Source organism: Cloeon dipterum, chromosome 1 (genome assembly GCF_949628265.1).
Source record: "Cloeon dipterum chromosome 1, ieCloDipt1.1, whole genome shotgun sequence".
NCBI classification, from domain to species: domain Eukaryota; kingdom Metazoa; phylum Arthropoda; class Insecta; order Ephemeroptera; family Baetidae; genus Cloeon; species Cloeon dipterum.
This window is the reverse complement of record NC_088786.1, coordinates 8,155,163-8,172,892: the sequence shown is the minus strand read 5'-3', so window position 1 is coordinate 8,172,892 and position 17,730 is coordinate 8,155,163. Positions and strand designations below refer to the sequence as shown.

Below are 17,730 nucleotides of genomic sequence, written 5' to 3'. Positions count from 1 at the left end.
TTTTAGTCTTTAGGCAATTGGGCTGGAAATATTTTGTTAATTTTAAGTCAGTTGTTTGGACCGGAAATATTTTGGCTAAAATCGTCGTTCAAAAGGGAAGAAAATGACAGTATTAGTGATTTTTGGTATTTGAAATGAAAATTGCACTGGGACGTGCATTTTTTTCTTTCCAGTTTTATTATTATGCTTCATTTAAGTGTTTTGAAACCTTTCAAGGACAGAGAAAAACCAATGGAGCGTCAGAAATTTTGTCTTTTAAGAACCAATTTAAATTCCAGAGAAAAAACATAAACACAGCCTGGGATGAAAGTCGATATTTAAAAGTTTATTAAATCATGTGTTTTTATTAATTTAATTTAGACATATAATTCCTGTGTCAGGTAATCATTGGAAGTTTATTTTTCAATCAAAACACCATGATCTTTGAAACGTGGAAAAGTTGAAGTCGTCTTGGTTGGGCTGAAAAAACCGTCTCAATCGGCTCAGAAACCGTTTAATGCACAAAAAAACAGTCAAAATATCTCGAAAAAAAACTGTTTAAAATACACAACCCTTATTTATATTTTAGGAATAAGTAAAGTTTTACTTTTTGGATTAAAAATATTTCATAAGAAAAAGAGACCAGTTTTTCCTCTTTACGACAGGTAGAATTAGTTTGAGGAAAATTTATGGTAAAAATTAAAATGAGCGTTAGGTTCCGGCTCTTCATTCATTTGGCGTATTTCAAGATGTGGTAACCTCCCGAGGACAAAAAATAAACCAGGGTGAAGCTCACAATTCTCAGGATGGAATTGGTTCCTGAGTAAATATATATAAGGCTTTGACGAAAATATAGATTTCTGAGTATATTGTTGATTTTGTATCCACATCCTGCCAATTTAGTCGGATTTGGCCATTAAGCTTATTGTTTGAAGTTCATCAATAGGGACGCTGTTTTTTTTTTTTATAAATTTTCATATTTTATTGATCATAATAACATTTCCATTTTGAAGTGTTATATTGTAACAATAACGGGCAAGTAAATGTCAAACGAATTTATCAGACCAGACGAAGATTTCATTTTCTTTATTGCAGATAATAATACGATTGTGAAATCGAGAAAAATGTATATTTATTTAGAATAACATGTTCTAAGTATAATAATTTTAAGAAAACATTGAATATATTTTGAAAAAATAGCATAAATTTTTAAATAAATGTACTAAATAACAATTAATATTGTTTAAGTAAAATTATTACAATTAATTTTAACTTTCGTTAAAAACCAATGAAAAGAAAAATAAATAAAAGTTATAAAAAATATATTAAATTGAGAATAAAATATTTATTAAAAGCCAACGGCGTACAACTATTTCCAGCATATATGAGGCTGCTTTGGTTAAAGTCAAAGGTTTTAGAGGACAGTCAAGAACATACTATACAGATCAGCATTACAATAACTAACATTTACATTTCTCAGTAACATCCAGGTGAAAACAAGAATTTGTGCAAATAAGAAAATGATACCCATGAAAAGAATATCTGGTTAACATGGAACGATCCTTACAATTCGTTTTCTTCCAATCAGTATTTAACATTGCGGGAGAGTATTCTATAATTTTGGATCAATATTTTGATTTTTAATATTCATATTACTTACAAACTTGACAAAAGCTTCGGAACAAGTGAGAGCTCATTTACGAATAGGTCGGTCTGTACAAGTTCATAAACCAATCTCGAACGCATTCGTTTATCAAAGCCCAGCGCCTTTTTAAAATATACTGCAATGTTTTTAATATTATGAAAAATACTGTTCATTTTTCGTATTTCTCCCAAGAATTAAGGCTGAAACCAGTAGTCGAAACTAGTTGAGCGGAAAAATGAACGGCTCTCTGTACACCAAGGAAACAGCATTCGATTTCATTGACAAATTAACATTAACGTTAGGAGTTTTTCATACTTAAAAATTATATAAAAGTTGCATTAAAATAGTAAGTATGACACTAAGAAATTGATGTGATCATTCATGGTGTGACAGTGAATAGACTATTCTCTCCCATCTTTTAAATATAATTTCCGAACCAAATTTTTGGCACAGTGAAGGAATAATAATGGGCTGAAGCGACGCGACATACCTGGATTAGCTGGGGCGTTAAGCTCGGCGAGCGCGAGGCTGATGGCGCCGGAGATCTGCAGTCCTGGGCGGGGGTACTCCTTGTCCCAGGGGCGGCGCCGTGACCCCGTGATGTAGCCCAGCGTGTACACCTGCCGCCCCCCGGCCCCCTGCTGCCCCGCTCCTCCATTCACCAGGCCTGCAACATAAATCAAACGCGAATCAGTCAGCTGAATGCAGACTGTCACTCGGCCGTTAGCCGTTATGAAAATAATCTTGATTTTACGGCACGCAGCAAAAGCTCTTTCGAGAGCGAGAGCAGAGGTTTAATTATTACTACTAATCACTCAAGGTGATTAATCGACTTATACCAACCTTCAGTCACGGTTAAACAGCACTTGAAGTTTTAATTTGTTTTTATTTTAGGCTTTAGAGATGGAATAAATTTGCCTCGCATTCTTTGAATAATGAAAATTTGATGAATCAAATTTGTCAGTTTATTTCTTTGCATATTTAAGAGCGAAGAATTTCATTTCTGAAATGACATTCAGCTTTTCCAAATTAAAATAGCAGAGTGATTTATTTTTTTAATGTACTAGTTTTGCACGGTTGCCTGAAGGGCAAAAATGTCGAATGCATTATACATATTCTTCTTTTGAAATGATTTACGTTTTAGGCATAGTTTTACGAAGCACAATCTTTCAGCTTTAATTGGCAATTTGTTTTCCGGTCCAACGCGGGTGCAATATGTACTTCATAAATACAACACCAAAGCTTTAAACCACATATTCAATAGCTGTTAGCTTCGTCAGTCGTAGGACATAGGTATTACTTAATATGATGGAAGCTGAGAAGAAATATTAGACCATCGGAAACTCACATCCCTATAGTCGTTTTCTTTGATAACTGAGTTATTAATTTTAGCTTTATTGTAACGATTGAATCTATGACGAAATTAGAGCCGTTTTCTAAAATCTTTATATCGCTCTTTTTAAGAACAAAAAAAATGTAAATACTTCGATTATGGCAACATTTTGAAGTCAAAAATTGCACAACAAACAAAGTAAAAACCAAAGCTCTAAAGCAATCAGATTGAAAGCGAGAGTGTATTAAAAGCTAAGTGTATTAAGCTGCGAATCGACACCGAGAGTAGCCTTGAAGGAAAGGAAGCGGCGCGTATTCGAGCACATTAGCGAAGAGACACGCGCGCGCACTCCAATTACCATGCGAGAGCAGCTTATTAATTCACGCGGCAAGTCGTAAATCACGTCGCCGGCGCAGATTTGACGACCACCGCGCGGTTTCTTACTCTATAATATGCACACAATATATGCGAGCAGAGCGACGATGTTTATCTTTGCCCGCGCTGCACCGAGACGACGGAAAACGTGCCAGACGAGAGAGCAGCCTCACTAAATTCACGTCAAAAGATGAAATTTCCAATTTATCACACGGCTGCGGCTCGGCTGCGGCTCGTCTCTTTTCCCTTCAATCGCTCGCCACCGACTTATTGCGCGCCGCGCACCACCGCTGAATGGAAATTAGCTGCTGCCGGGGCGAGAGCGTGCTCAGACATAATTTAATTTTGCCCTCCAGCCCCACCATCCAAGATGATGACTTTGATAGGTGGCGGTGGCTCTTCTATGAATAATTTTAACTAAATTAATTAAATTATTGAATGGCTCAGCTCTGCTGGTTGTAATTCAGGATGGATAAAGCTATTAGTGAAATTATGAAAAGAAAAAAAGTACTTGGAAAATGGTGATGTTTACACCATAAACTGTTACAGTCTTGTTAACCTAGAAAATAACATTAATTATATTTGATCTAATCAAGATACATCTGAGGCTATTTCTTAGTTTTAACCTGATTTTTACAGTTATTCCCTGCGGAAAAGAGTTGCTTTTGTTAATATGGCATTTTTATCTAGTTATAGAAAGTGTCTTATATATTTTCTTGATCATCACTTCCCTCAAAAGACCCTCCCTAAGGCGAAACACTACCTCACTCGTTTCCTCTTTTCGATTATTTTTCAGCAAAAGAGTACAGTTGGACGTTTTCAACGCTCGTCGCTGATTCATAATCCTCTGCAGCAAATATTTTGCTATATGATTTTAGTGTTGGAGGTAAATTACTGCTGATCCGAGATCTGCATGAAAAGTTATTATTTATTTTTTTCGTTTCCATATTCTGCTAATAGAAAACCATCCTTAAATTCAGGATGGACCATTTGGGACCTGAAATAATCGGAGCACAATATACATATAGCCGGTTGAAAATATTTACTTTAAATTTTCATATTATTTTAATCATTTTTTAATGTGTTCATAGTGTTCTTTATATTTCGAATGCTTAATATATACTTTAATATTAATAACTAACCGTTAAATGTAATAATTAATTTTTAACTGTGTCTCTTGGTATCGTTTTGAGGTATTAATTTAAAAATGTAAAAAAATCAAATATCATTTTGAATTTAATGTAAGGAAAATGTATCGAAAAATTCGAATCAATTAAGTTATTATTTTAACACTATGACTTAAATTAAAATTTTAAAAATAAAATTTTGGTTTTCATAAAAACATAAATTGAGATTTTTTGGTAAGTGTTTTATGCAACGTAAACAAAGTTGAATGGCTAGATAGAATACAAACATTGATTTTCTGAAGAATTTTGTTGAAGCAAAACAGTCCTCGTTGCGTCGTCGAAAAGTAAAATTGAAATTTTATTTCATCTTCACCGTTCAATTTTTGAAAATAGGACTGACATATTTTGTATTTCAAATTTCTCTATTTTGTTTTTCAATAGTTAAAGATACGGATGCACACGCTTAGGAAATTTTTTGTAATTAAAATTAACGAAATGCTTAGTTCAGCGCGAATTTACTTACTGCGTTTTTAGAAATAAAATGCCACATTCTCGTACCTTACAGTCATATTTCAAATTTAAAAAAAATGCTGACTTAGCTATTTCCAAGGTATTTAACAATAATTCGTCAATATTAGAGCTCTGCTGAGCGATGAGAGAAAATGTGAACTCTCATCAGCAGAAAGATTTACTACCAAAAAAGTCAGCAGTTAGCCGCACATGGCCAATTGCTCAGAAATTTGTCGTGCTTTGAACTCGGTTTAGAGTGCCGCTTTGCGAAACTAAACGCACTTTCCTCTTCCCTAACTCAGTTTGTTGACCCAGGTGGCAGCGAGAGCATTTTAACAACGTGTCCATCTCCGCGGTCTCTCATTCACGTCAAAGTGTCCGCGAGCCAGCGACTCCGAAAATAATCGCCTCGTTTTGGCGGGCAAAGCGGCGCGCGTGGGAGTCCAGCTGACTCGACCCCGCGACAGAAGCGTGCCAAAAGGGCTCTCTCTCTCTCTCTCTCTCTCTCTCTCTCTCTCTCTCTCTCTCTCTCTCTCTCTCTCGCAGTGTGACATTCATTAGAGGCCGCCGCCGCGGCCGTGCAAGTGACTCTCACTTTCGAGTCGCGGCGTGGTTGCCAGCAGGGGCGACAAGCGACGACGCTTTACAGATGCCACTTGTTACTATTCTTAATCTTTCTCGTGAATAAATTTATTTGCATGCACCGTGTGGCGTGGCGTGCCTGCTGTGATTTCACGTTTCTTGGAATTCCCACGCAGCCCTGCCAGCGCTGAGAGTTAATTCAATTAAATCAATTTGTGTCGCAGAGTCGATTGAGCAGCTCAAGGTTTTACTCCAGAGCCCACAACATCTTGGCCTGCGTGGCGTAATTTACTCAAATCGAGAGAGTATATATAGAAGACGAAATACAGAGTTGTCTTAAAATGGTTCTAGTTATTTGTCAATGCTATTTTAATTAAAATATTATGTTGTGAGTTACCAAGTAAGCGCAATTGTTAAGTATGTGATCATCTATCTCTTCAGTCCACATTATAATCACTAGTTTTGTATATTTATTTAATTTTACAAAAAATTAATGAAATTGATTTAACAATTAAAACATATGACGAAACAAAACAATTAATATAAAAATATACGGTTAAATTTAAATGTAAGATTATAAATATTACATATACGTATGTCAAAAAACCTTTTCAATAAATACTAAATGATGAAAAAAATGATTTTGTTACAGAGTTTACATATTTGAGTGTCACATTTCAATCCTCAGGTCTCTCCTTCTCTAAACATGTGGATAGGAAAGTAAGAGCCGCTATTTTCGCTACATCAAAATTAAAATCTCTCTCCAAATCATCTGTCAGTACAGCATTAAAGCTTTTTAATTTAGCCATAGCACCAATCGCTAGTTACGGCATACAGGCAATCTGGCCATATCTTACCTTAACAGACTTAAATAAGTTAGAATCTGCAAAATCTCGTTTTCTCAAAAAAGCCTTAGCACTGTCAAAATTTATGAAATCTAGACTAGCATATGAGCTTGCTGACACTGACTTTTTTGTTGATGATCTTCTTAAGAAATTCTCACTTTCAGAAACTGCTGCTTACAATAACTTTATTATTAATAGACTTTTCAAGCTCTCCCAGATCGATGGGGATTTCTATGGCAACCCTGCAATGGGCGATCCGGGCTGGAAAAATGCCTGTTTTCTAAATAGACATGTTTTCACCAGGCACGCCTGTCACGATTATCATTATGTTTACTGTACTAACAAGAAATATCATTGTAAGGGCGGTTTCGATTGCAAATGTGTATACTGTGATAAATATGTGAAGTTCTACCACTTTTTGGAATGCAAGAAGATCCCATTGACTCTCATGCGTGCTAGTGTACTGTAATATTTATGCATGTCTATGTCTGTTGTACACCATTGGTGTTTCTTTAAATAAATATATAATAAATACTACGCATTTTATTACTAAAATATTATTAATTTTGTAATTAGTTAATTTTTATACACGTTTAATAGTGTTTAACGGTTTGCTAGCCAATATAGATGATTTTTACAAATTATTTTGCCAAATTCACACATATTTTTTATTGATGAGATAGTTTTCTAAAGAAAATCTTCTAAAACCTTGAAAACCAAGCCATTTACAGGGAGCAGTAATGGCCAAAATCAACATTTTAGCATCTCATCTTTAAAGAGTCATCATGCATGTTCTAAAAAATGATAAAAATGGCAGAAACTCCGATTAATGCCTTTTTTATTGCGTCATAAAACTGCATAAACCAGCGATAATACCCCATAAAAGTATACATTCTAAAATTAACAGATTATTCTGTACTGCTTTTAGCTACAAACATTTTATGTCCTGCGTGTGGAACAATGACGTGCAATATCTTCCCTGCTCTCTCACAGCTCACTTTCTCGCTTGCTAATCTTTTCAAGATGCCGAGGGGTTGCAATTTGCCGCTAATGACGCAGGTCTAATTACACTTTGGCTTGCGAGTGCATCGGCAGCAAATTGGCGAAAGGGGTGAGCGAACTGCCAAGGCTGCCAAACATATGCAACGTGCGTTTGAATGTGTAAACCTCGCTAATTCGCTAATCAAGTTGCGGATATAGGCATCAGGTGTATGCGGAGAGTCGCGAGAGATAAACAAGTCGGTGGCCAATTAGGGAGATGCGTCCGTGCGGTCGGGTCTGGTTGAGTCGCAACCGTTTTCCTTCTGCGGCTTTTTGCGCCGAGTGAGTGGGCTTTCACTGCAAGATCACACCTCCCCGCTGGATCAGATTCCAATCACAATCTGCGGCACAGCAGTATCGCAGTACCCGTCGAGAAAACTACACCCGCGTTTGTGCAATTATTCTCCATTTCGATCTGTTTTTTTTATTGCACCTGCAGTATCGAGTGCATTAAAATAAAACAAAGGAATATTTTTTTAATGTTGCATGGGGGCTGTGGAAATAGAATAGATATCGTTAACATACGAACATAACATTCACAGAGATGAACTGACAAACTCGAAACTGGCATAAAGCGTACAGTTTTTAATTAGAATTGTAATGAAAAAATCTTATTGCAAAAGGAGTGTTAAATTTAGACAGTTGGCTATTATTTATTGAGCTTCCAATCATTGCAGGACCATGAAATGAGCACGGAACATGCAATTTTAGCCGTTTAACATTGTTAAAACCATCTATTAATTTTAATTAGATTTTTTCTCCCGGTTTCAGTTTACTAGGATTTTTTTATAAGTCTAAAACAGCTTGCTTGTTTGATTAAACATTTAATTAATTTATACTTCTTGTAGCCACACAGTCAAACTCATTTCTGCAAGTATTTTCTAGATTTGAATCGATTTTATAACATTATTGCAAAATGATTAGAGCACATTATATATCGAAAGGCCAAGTATTTTTCGGGTGGAAATAGAAAACATGGCTGTGGAATGCAACGCGATGTCAAAAGGAAAGGTCGATTATGAGGAAAGAGGGTTGTGGCGTGAAAGAATGAGCGTAAATGGCGAGGGGGATGCATGCTGGTGGCGCTTCAGGGGTGCACAAAAATGCAGTTAATGGAGGCAACGCTGCAGGACTCATTCGTCCTCTCCGAAAAAAGAGCAACGAAAATATCAACGCCAAAAACGCACTTAATCTTTCGCTCTCCTGAAATATGCTATCACTTATCAGAAACCTAATTTTGCTGTAAATTTTTGTTCGTTTATGTTTCAAATGTAGTAAAATCTTCCTAGCAAATTTGTTTCTAAAAAAATGCAATATATATCATATCACTGTTGAATAGTTATCATATGAAACAATATAATACTTTATAGTTATAATCTGATAAGATTACAGTTCAAGATCGAATTCCGACCATGAATTCAGGACAGTCATATTTAAGCTCTCCAACATGAATTACTGTGTGCTCAAGTGTGTTATCATCTCAAGGATTATGGCTGAAAATCTTAATCTTCTTTCTAGACATTTTTCCATGTGTATGAAGCCATTTTATAAGTTATTTATAATAGGTTTGAATTTTTTAAGATTAAAAAATAGCTTAAATTGAATGAAACAACACCTAAAAATTAAAAATTGTTGAAAAATCTTCAAACCATTGACAACATGACCATCTTGCAAGTTCTTTTAAGGAGTTTATCAGACTTGGAAAGCGTCTCAGATGGGCTTCGACAGTTTCATAGACACTATTATATTCCAATTTTGATTACAATAATTTTATTAATGTTTATTTGGTGTTACAATTTCAAGCAAATCAAAGGTGAAGACAAAGGTCACCCGTTTTAAATTCCATTAAATTTGCTAATCATAAATAAAAGCTTTTATTGATAATTTTCAATAAGCTCTTCAAAAGGTTCAACGCAACCTGCTCCGATTAAATTGTTAAAGACAATTACAAACTTTTTTAATAGTATAGATCACTCTTTGGTAAATAATCCTCCTGATCCTCATTATCACTGATTCTTAAAAAAAATGAAAAGAGAGACTGGGTATTTCATTCATTAAAATGTTACTCTTAATATGAAATATATAAGCAGCCAAAATACATATTTGAGAAAATATGTATTAATTGGCATAGGAAATTATTTTGATAATTTTAATAACATTTATAAAACTATGTAATTAATCATATTAAATAATAATAATTGCATGTATATAAATAATTTACACATAATTTTTAATTAAAAATGTGAACAAATTGCGTTTTTTAGTATAAAATTTAATTTTTGTTATATGTAAATAATTTTAACATTAGAACTGACATGTGTCAATAATTTACTGTCACTTAAATTTTTAATATTACTTTCATTTTTGTTCAAGTCATAATCCTTTAAATTTTGTTTTTTGCTAGTGTGCTAGCTTTATTTTCATTTCAGTTTTCCAGTGTAGATGTTGAAGTTCAAACCAATATAGACTTTGTCTTTCACACATGGACCCATTCATGATTTTGTAGTGCGTCGCCTGATTTTTCATTAGCTGCAATCTTTGTAGCTGGCGTTTCCCATTAGCTAGCTATGGCTAGTGACGCAACTATAGTGTTCGCAATGTTGATCTAATTATCAGAATTATCACAAGACTTGAGAGTTGACCGGCGTTGACCCCGCAAACTCCGCAAAGAGCGCGGCCCGGCTGCCTCGCGCTTATTATCGACTGAATTCGCCGCAACACACTTTATACGGCAACTTTTTGCCGCCAGCTGGATTTTCGCGCGCGCAAAACACACACTGCAGGTGTTGCCCAACCGTCTGCTGTTGCTTTCTCAATAGAGCAAGCTATTCGCAAGGCAAAGTGCAAAAGGATCGAGCCGACCGCCACGTCCGGCGGAACTGTGACTAAATATTTACCGTTACTCGCGACAATCGGGTGCTTGCGTAAATTGGATCTCTTATTATTTGATTCAAACTTTTTATAGTTAGAAACTTTGAACATAAAAATTGGTTTCAAAATGTTTAACTAAATGGAAACCCGTCAGGAAGGGAAGGAAAACTAGAGGGAAGTGGGTTTGACTTATCATTTTTAGCATTTTTGAACGCAATTACTTTGAATTATATAAAGGTAGAAAAGCTATTTTGCCCATTTCTTAAAATTTCACTTAAAGAAGAGGACAATGTAGGTGCATCATCCAAAAGAAATCCACCCCCAAAATTTCATGCTTCTGAAATGAGTTTTATTACATTATCTCTTACATTTATATGATTAATTACGTATGAATCCACTGAATACGGACAATAAAATGAAAAAATTGTGCCGTTGAGTAAAATTACAGTCAGTTCTGGGTTAATACTTTTACAATCAAATTAAAAATGATTAATTTTTCTTTTTGTGCTTTTTTTATCTTGATGGTGACTGATAAAATTCTTGCCAGGTCAAACAACTGTTGTTGTGACTGATATCAAGTGATGCTGACACTAATTATTGAATGAAATAAACGAATTTATATTTTGGTTGTCGCTTCAATTTTATTACATCAATGAATTTATTGAAATCCAAACTACGCACAATCAAAATGCTTGCAATTAATGGGATGAGTAAAAATTATTTTTATTGTTGTTTATTCTTGCCAAAATTTATTTAAAAATTTGTTGCTGTTAATTCTTTCAGCATTAAAAATTTAAATTCATAAATCTATTAATAAATAGAGCAGCACATTCTGTTTTACAACTGTTTCATAGACTTAAAACGTATACGAATCAAGGAATTTTAAGATTATAGCTAGGATTAACTTTTATAGAAGTTTAGGTCTATATTAAGCCATTGGAACCCACGCAACGCCACAAATTGTTAATTTCAAAATTGAATATATTGTGAAATCAAATTAAGATGAGGTGCTGATAGTCAAAATATTTCTTGATATTAAAAGGTTTGATTTATTTGTGTGAAACGTTTTGCAACCAAATTAATGGAAAACAAGGATTTTTTCATTAAAAAATACTGGCCGTCATAGGCAACACTGAAGGTTTTTTGAAAACTTTATACGGATGAATATATATATTAATATTAGCTATGATAAATCTAATAAAATTACAATATGTATTAAGTTAATTACGCCAACAACTCTATTTAGATCATATATTTTCCGCTCAACTGTCTTGAATTTTTAGACAGCTACTGTGATAAATTTATCGATTGAAACTATCTAAGACATGATGTCGCACGTTAGGTACCAGCAATATATCCAGTAACAAAATGATCTGTTGGGCAATGAAGCAGAAAGTAAAAATAAAATCAAGGGCAGGAGCAGAGTTCGAAGAAAACGAGCCAGCGCTGGGCGCACATATCACCGCATAATAAATAAAAAGTCGCCTGCTGGACTCGACTGGACACCTAGGCGGGGGGAAAAAATTAAAAAAGCAAAAGTCCAGCTGTGCGCGGGAGTGTTGCCGACAAATTTACGGCCGCTCCATTCACGTCAACAGCCTTCCCATTTGATTTATATGAGTCTCTCGTTCTTTCTCGCTCGCGCAGTAGACTAAAAACTGTGCGCAGCCAATCTCTCCGCAGAAGAACATGCCAAATTCACTGCGCGCATCACTCAACAAATAAAAAGGTTATAAACGGCGGATAGTCTCAGGGCACCGATGAATCAACCAAATATATATATTAGGGCTGCCACTTCTTTTTTTTAACACTTATTTTTATTAACATGCGTTAGGAATTCAAGACGACTGGCTGTTTCATTCCAACCATCTGCTATACTTTTTAATTAATTAATTGCAGTTTTTTACTTTTGAGCAGAGCTCACAACGTCACAACCATCGTAAATTGTATTACTTGCTATAACGAATTCAACGATAAAAACCGTTATATATTTAGATTTTTCCCGTGCTTTTTAATTTAATTTAATTTGATTTAATTAAAATATTATAGTATCCTGTTTAAAAATAAATTTCCGTGTATTTTTCTGGAATCAGATATGAAGTCAGCTCCTGACTTCAAAATAGCTTTTGGGTAAAGGTGTTAGACTAATTAAAAACACCAAACTATTTATTTCATCAAAACAAAAATCAAAGTTTGCGAGTGATTTATCTGAATTTAACCTTTGAGAGTATTTTTAACGCTAAAATCATGAGGTGAAATAAAATCACACCTTACTTAAATCTTTGCCAAGAACGCCGCTAAATAAAAAATTTAAATTGCAAATATTTTTTAATTAAAGTGTTAAGTTTAGATACAAAAAAAAATATCTTTCCTGTTTGAGGTATAGAAGAATATACTAATTTTTTCAATTCAAATTCTAATTTGTTACCGTAGTTACAATAAATAAAAGATAAAAATGATACAGGAGGAAAATTAAAGAAAATAAACTAATGGCCCTTTTTTCGAAGTGTATTTTCACAGTGCGAATATCACCATTTTCCAGTGTGCACAAAATATTTGACCAAAAGTGTTAAGTACGGTGACAAAGTGACGAAGTTTTAATTATTATTTTCCAGTGGTTTTGCGTGAGTGACACACGCGGGAGAGCGAGGCCGGCGCGCGATATCTAATCAATTGGTGTGCAGTGGCCTCATATCGCTCAATGCTGCACTTGACTACCTGTTTCCCTCTGGCCGCCTCACACACTTTCTTCTGTCCTGCTGACGCGTGCGAATGCGAACCACTCCGCGGTAGCAAGGCTGAGAACGATTTGTCACTTGATTCGCAACAGAAAGGTGCCAGTAAATTATCACGGGCCTTGTACGAAAACTATAAAAACGTGTAACCATTTTTCAGTTAGTGGATAGCATTTTTAATTGATTCCTTTTATAAAATGTGTGCATTGTTAATAATAATTATTGGTAATTTCTTTATAATCTCGTCAGCATATTTTTGGTTTCAGATAAAGAAGCATTTTTAAACGGCTTTCTGAAGTTCTTTTAAGAAAAGAGAATGGGGTTTCAAGTTTTTTCCGGAAATTTATGAAACAGCATTTTGTATATCTAATTTTTGTTAAGAGGAGTTAATGCTGCAGAAAATATTTTACTTAAAGACATATGTACAATATAGTTATTAAGGATTTTTTTTTAAATTAAATGGATGAAAAGAGCCGCAATTTTTATTTTAAAATTGCATATTTCTAATTTATTTTTAAGACATATGAAATGGATCGAACAGTTTGGACAATTCAGGAAGAAGAGCAATGTTCAGGAAAACCTAACTATGCTATACATATATTATTTTTTAAGTTCCCTAGAGGGAAATCTTCTTAATTAATACCTGTTCAATTTTGTGTGAATTTAACAATATGTACGCTTCATTTCTATCGGTCGTTATTTCAAATTTTTTCTAGATCGAAAATAAGGAGGTGGATTTTATAATTTCAAAATTAAAGTTAAATGCAGCGAGAAAATAATGGACATATTTAATTTCTTCTTGGATATTTATACGTGATTTCATGATTTATGAAAGAATGCAACAGCCCAGAAACCATTTTAGCTGTATAAATTTCGCAATCCTCTCTAAAAATTTTTAAACAACTATCAAGCATTAAAATTTAGTGCTCTCCCGGGGTTTCCAGTTTCCAGCAGGGGAGGAATGCTGGAGCGACGCAAAAACGTATAGCAGCGCATCTTCTGTGTGGAGGCAGCAAAAACACACACATTTATCCCGTTGCGTGTCACGCAGCTTCTTGAAATTTTGGCATTTATAAACTCGCACGAGCTGCGGGGCAATAAATTTCGCGCGTATTAACTGGTCGAGCGACTCAATTAGTTGGCCAAAACTCGGCTACGTCGCTTAATTTACGACGCAAACCAAAATAAATTCGCCAAGCAGTAAAGTTGCAGATTTAAGGCGCGCACTATCTCGACGGCAACAGTCTCATTTGTTTTCCCTCCTTTCTCCGCATTTTTTCGGTTGTCTAACACGGAGAAACTGACGCAGTTTATTTAAAGTCGGATTCACTCTCGCCTTAAAAATGCCAACTGCAAAGATAAATAAAAATTATCATATTTCTGCACTGGGCGTGAAGCAAACCTGGCGCTGCTTTTACTGCTCGTAATTCCTCGCATTTGGATAATTTATGGTGGCGTTCAAACAGGAACTCGAGTTACTTCTCTGCTTTTATGGCCGGCCACAATATGCGATCTCGCCGTAAATCAAGTTCAATGCGACGCTTGAGCAAGGGGATTCATTTAAATCTGCAACCCGCATTTTTTTCGTGTTACCACTTCCGGTTAAAAATTTACGTCTTGTGTCACTCTTCAAGATATATATGAGTTTTTTTGCAACATTGCTTGTCATAAAAAAATTAAGAAGATAAGCAAGTTTTGACCGATCTATTGGATCATACAGTTTGGAGCTGTTTGAAACCACTCAACAGATTATGTTTTTAAACTACAAGCATTTTTTTAAAAATATTATGAGGCCATTTTGAGTTCCGAAGAAAAATTGAACCTATTTTTTAGATTTTAAAAACTTATTAAACTTAACTGTCATTTTCAAACAGTTCTGTGTTAGTTCTGTCTTATACTTTTTTATTCTTGCTTTTGTCACATACTATGAATTAAATGAATATAAAAATATTTATCAAAGCCAGAAAAGGCGAACAGTATGTGAAAAAGTGCTATAACGATCAATCACAATGTTATGTCACACCACACTGAGCCACAAATAACATTACACCCTGTCATTTGTATTTTTCACCATTTTTCACTTAGTGTTAGCATAAGAACACTAAAAGCTTCCAAATATATTAAATCGTTTCGAAAAATGTACCAGGTAATCAAGTTTGTATATAATTTTCTTGATAAAAAAATATTTATTTTGCTTTAGTTCGCGCACGCGCAGCGTTTCCAGAAATTTCAATACAAATTTAGAATTTCTCCTTGAGCATACTGTATAAAATGTTATCATTTTGAGCTTTAAATCTTTCAAACGTGTTATTAAAATGTTCCCCAATTTTATGTAAAGTAGTTGGTTAACTAGAGTTACGGGAAGAAGACGAAATTAAATACACTGACCAATAATCTTTTTTAAATTTTCTTCCAAATTGATACGTTCCAAGTTATTTGTTTATTTAGAGATTTAAAACAAATTACATCTTACCAACGGAAGTATTTCTATGCTAAATTAAATGGCTTTAATAACTATTAATACGTAAAAAATAAAATAAATAAACTGAAACTGCAAGATGAGTAAAATATTTACCATCGGAAAACAATTTGTTTATTTAAATCTGTCCAAATTATTTTGTAAACATTGCAGGGTAGAAAAATATTTTTAAAATTGAACTTGTATTATACAAAACCGATTTCATTTCAACAGGATACATTCTGATTTATGCCAATCTGAGATAAAATTATTGTGTTTCTGTCCATCTAGAGAGCAAAAATAGGTGATTTTTTGGTTTTCTTTAAAGAGGATTGATATTGCAAAAGCCTGGAAATCCTTGTTGCCTATACATAAACTCATCCCTAAGGATTCAATTGAAACCAAAATTGATCTAAGTAGCACTGTAAATTTTTGAGAAAAGTTAGCAAGCTTTTAAAATGGTAAGGACTGTATGGTAAGGAAAGTGTGTGAATAGATCTTGACGAGAGGAATGGAAATCTGCCACAAAATGAGGTCAAGCGCTATAAATTTTGGAGTAAATTTGAATTTTCATTGTAGCAAAGTCCTTTTTTATAATTGCGAATTGAAGAACAAATTGTTTATATATCGATAAACTGCTTATTTTATCCAACAATTACAAAAATATTCGATTTTCGCCCTGTATTATCGATCCACTTTAAACTGAATAAGTTTACCTGTTCAGAAATTATAAGAGAAACATGCTGATTTCAGTTGATTTGAGGGTTCAAAGGCCCGCTGTGGTGAACTTTTTTCGCCATTTTGATTAAAACTAAATGTTATTGGTGATTACTGGAAATAACTGACTGCCAACATGCGTTAATAAACTTCAAAGTGCCGACAAAAGCTCAGCTCACTCAGTGGGCCTTAAAGAGTTTCTTTCTAAGAGACGCCAAAAAATGAAACTTTTGTTAAAAAAAGATTTCAAAATTTTCAATTATGATAGTTAAAATTTACAGGTATTAAAAAGATTTAATATAGCACAATATAAATTACCTAACCGAGAAACGAAAGAATTTACACAAGTACAATTTTGTAGAAAACTTGTTTGCAAGAAAAATTGTTGACGATAACATGACGTGCATTAAAAGCCCCCATTAAAAACTACACAGCATTTTCGGAGATTTATTGTGTGTCTGCTGTCAAGCATACAATTAGTCCGTGTGCCGCGATTAAACTGTTTACCGGCTTTTACTGCCATTAAGTCGGCAGGTGGACGCACGTTGGCAGGCTCGGCGGGAAGACGCTGTGTGTACACGGGCACACGGAGAGTGCTGAAATCCGCTAGTGCCGCTGCTTTTCGCCACAACTCGGGCAATAATCATATTTCCTCAGCACGCATAGTCGTAGATTATTCTCAGAGAGAGTGACAATAAAAGTGTCACGTGTCCAGCACTCCTCTCTCTCTGCTGAGTGTTGTGTTTACTCGCGAATTGATACGCCGAGTCGCGCCCCTTGTTCTTATTTCTTTTGTTAATAAATTCCTTTCACGCGTGCGACACGGCGATGATTCGCAGAAAATAAAGGCGTCGCCGCGAGAGAAATGACATTTTTTGCCGGCCAGACGCGAGAGTCTGCGAGAAGTACGTGCGAATATGATAACGCGCCGATTTATCAGCGCCGGACAGACAGAAAACAAGGCAATTTCGTTGGTTGCGATCGACCCACTTTGCCGAATTGTCGCTTATTTGAGGGATAACGCACCAAACTTTTATCTATGTACTTTGGCACGAGTACCAGCTCGTTTGAGCCACCTTTCAAGACGAGGCATTATAATAACTTGCCGCCATATATCTTACAAATTGCTCAGGGTATATAAAAGCTTTTTAATGTCTTAATTGAAAATGTTAAATCAAGACTATATTTAGCCCTGCTGGCAGGAAACTCCACTCTATAGAAAATTAATTACACATCAGACGAAAGGATAACGGAATCAAAAAGCTTTTTGATGTCTAAATAGTCAAGAAAATATTAAATTCAGCCTTTAAAACAGGGTATTCGTTCAGTGGTGACGACACAATATGAAAACGTTTCAAATAGATTCAATTAATCTTAGGCATAGATAGGCAAGATCGATCCAATAAATCAATTTTAAAAATAGGATACATAGAAATCGTTCCTAATTATCTGCTTGTTTTAATTAGGAGGGAATGATAGCATTTTTGTGGCCATCAATTATGTAGAAAAACA

General features: G+C 34.7%; 1 protein-coding gene across 2 annotated transcripts in view; it reads right to left on the bottom strand.

Annotated features, from left to right (window-relative positions):
• The window catches only part of LOC135948076 (guanylate cyclase 32E), a 50,575-nt gene that overhangs the window by 23,878 nt on the left and 8,967 nt on the right, over positions 1 to 17,730 (bottom strand). For both annotated transcript variants that reach the window (XM_065497144.1, XM_065497145.1), the window contains exon 2: positions 2,115 to 2,291. In XM_065497144.1, coding sequence (XP_065353216.1) covers positions 2,115 to 2,291 — 177 coding nt within the window. The remainder of the gene's footprint in view (positions 1 to 2,114; positions 2,292 to 17,730) is intronic.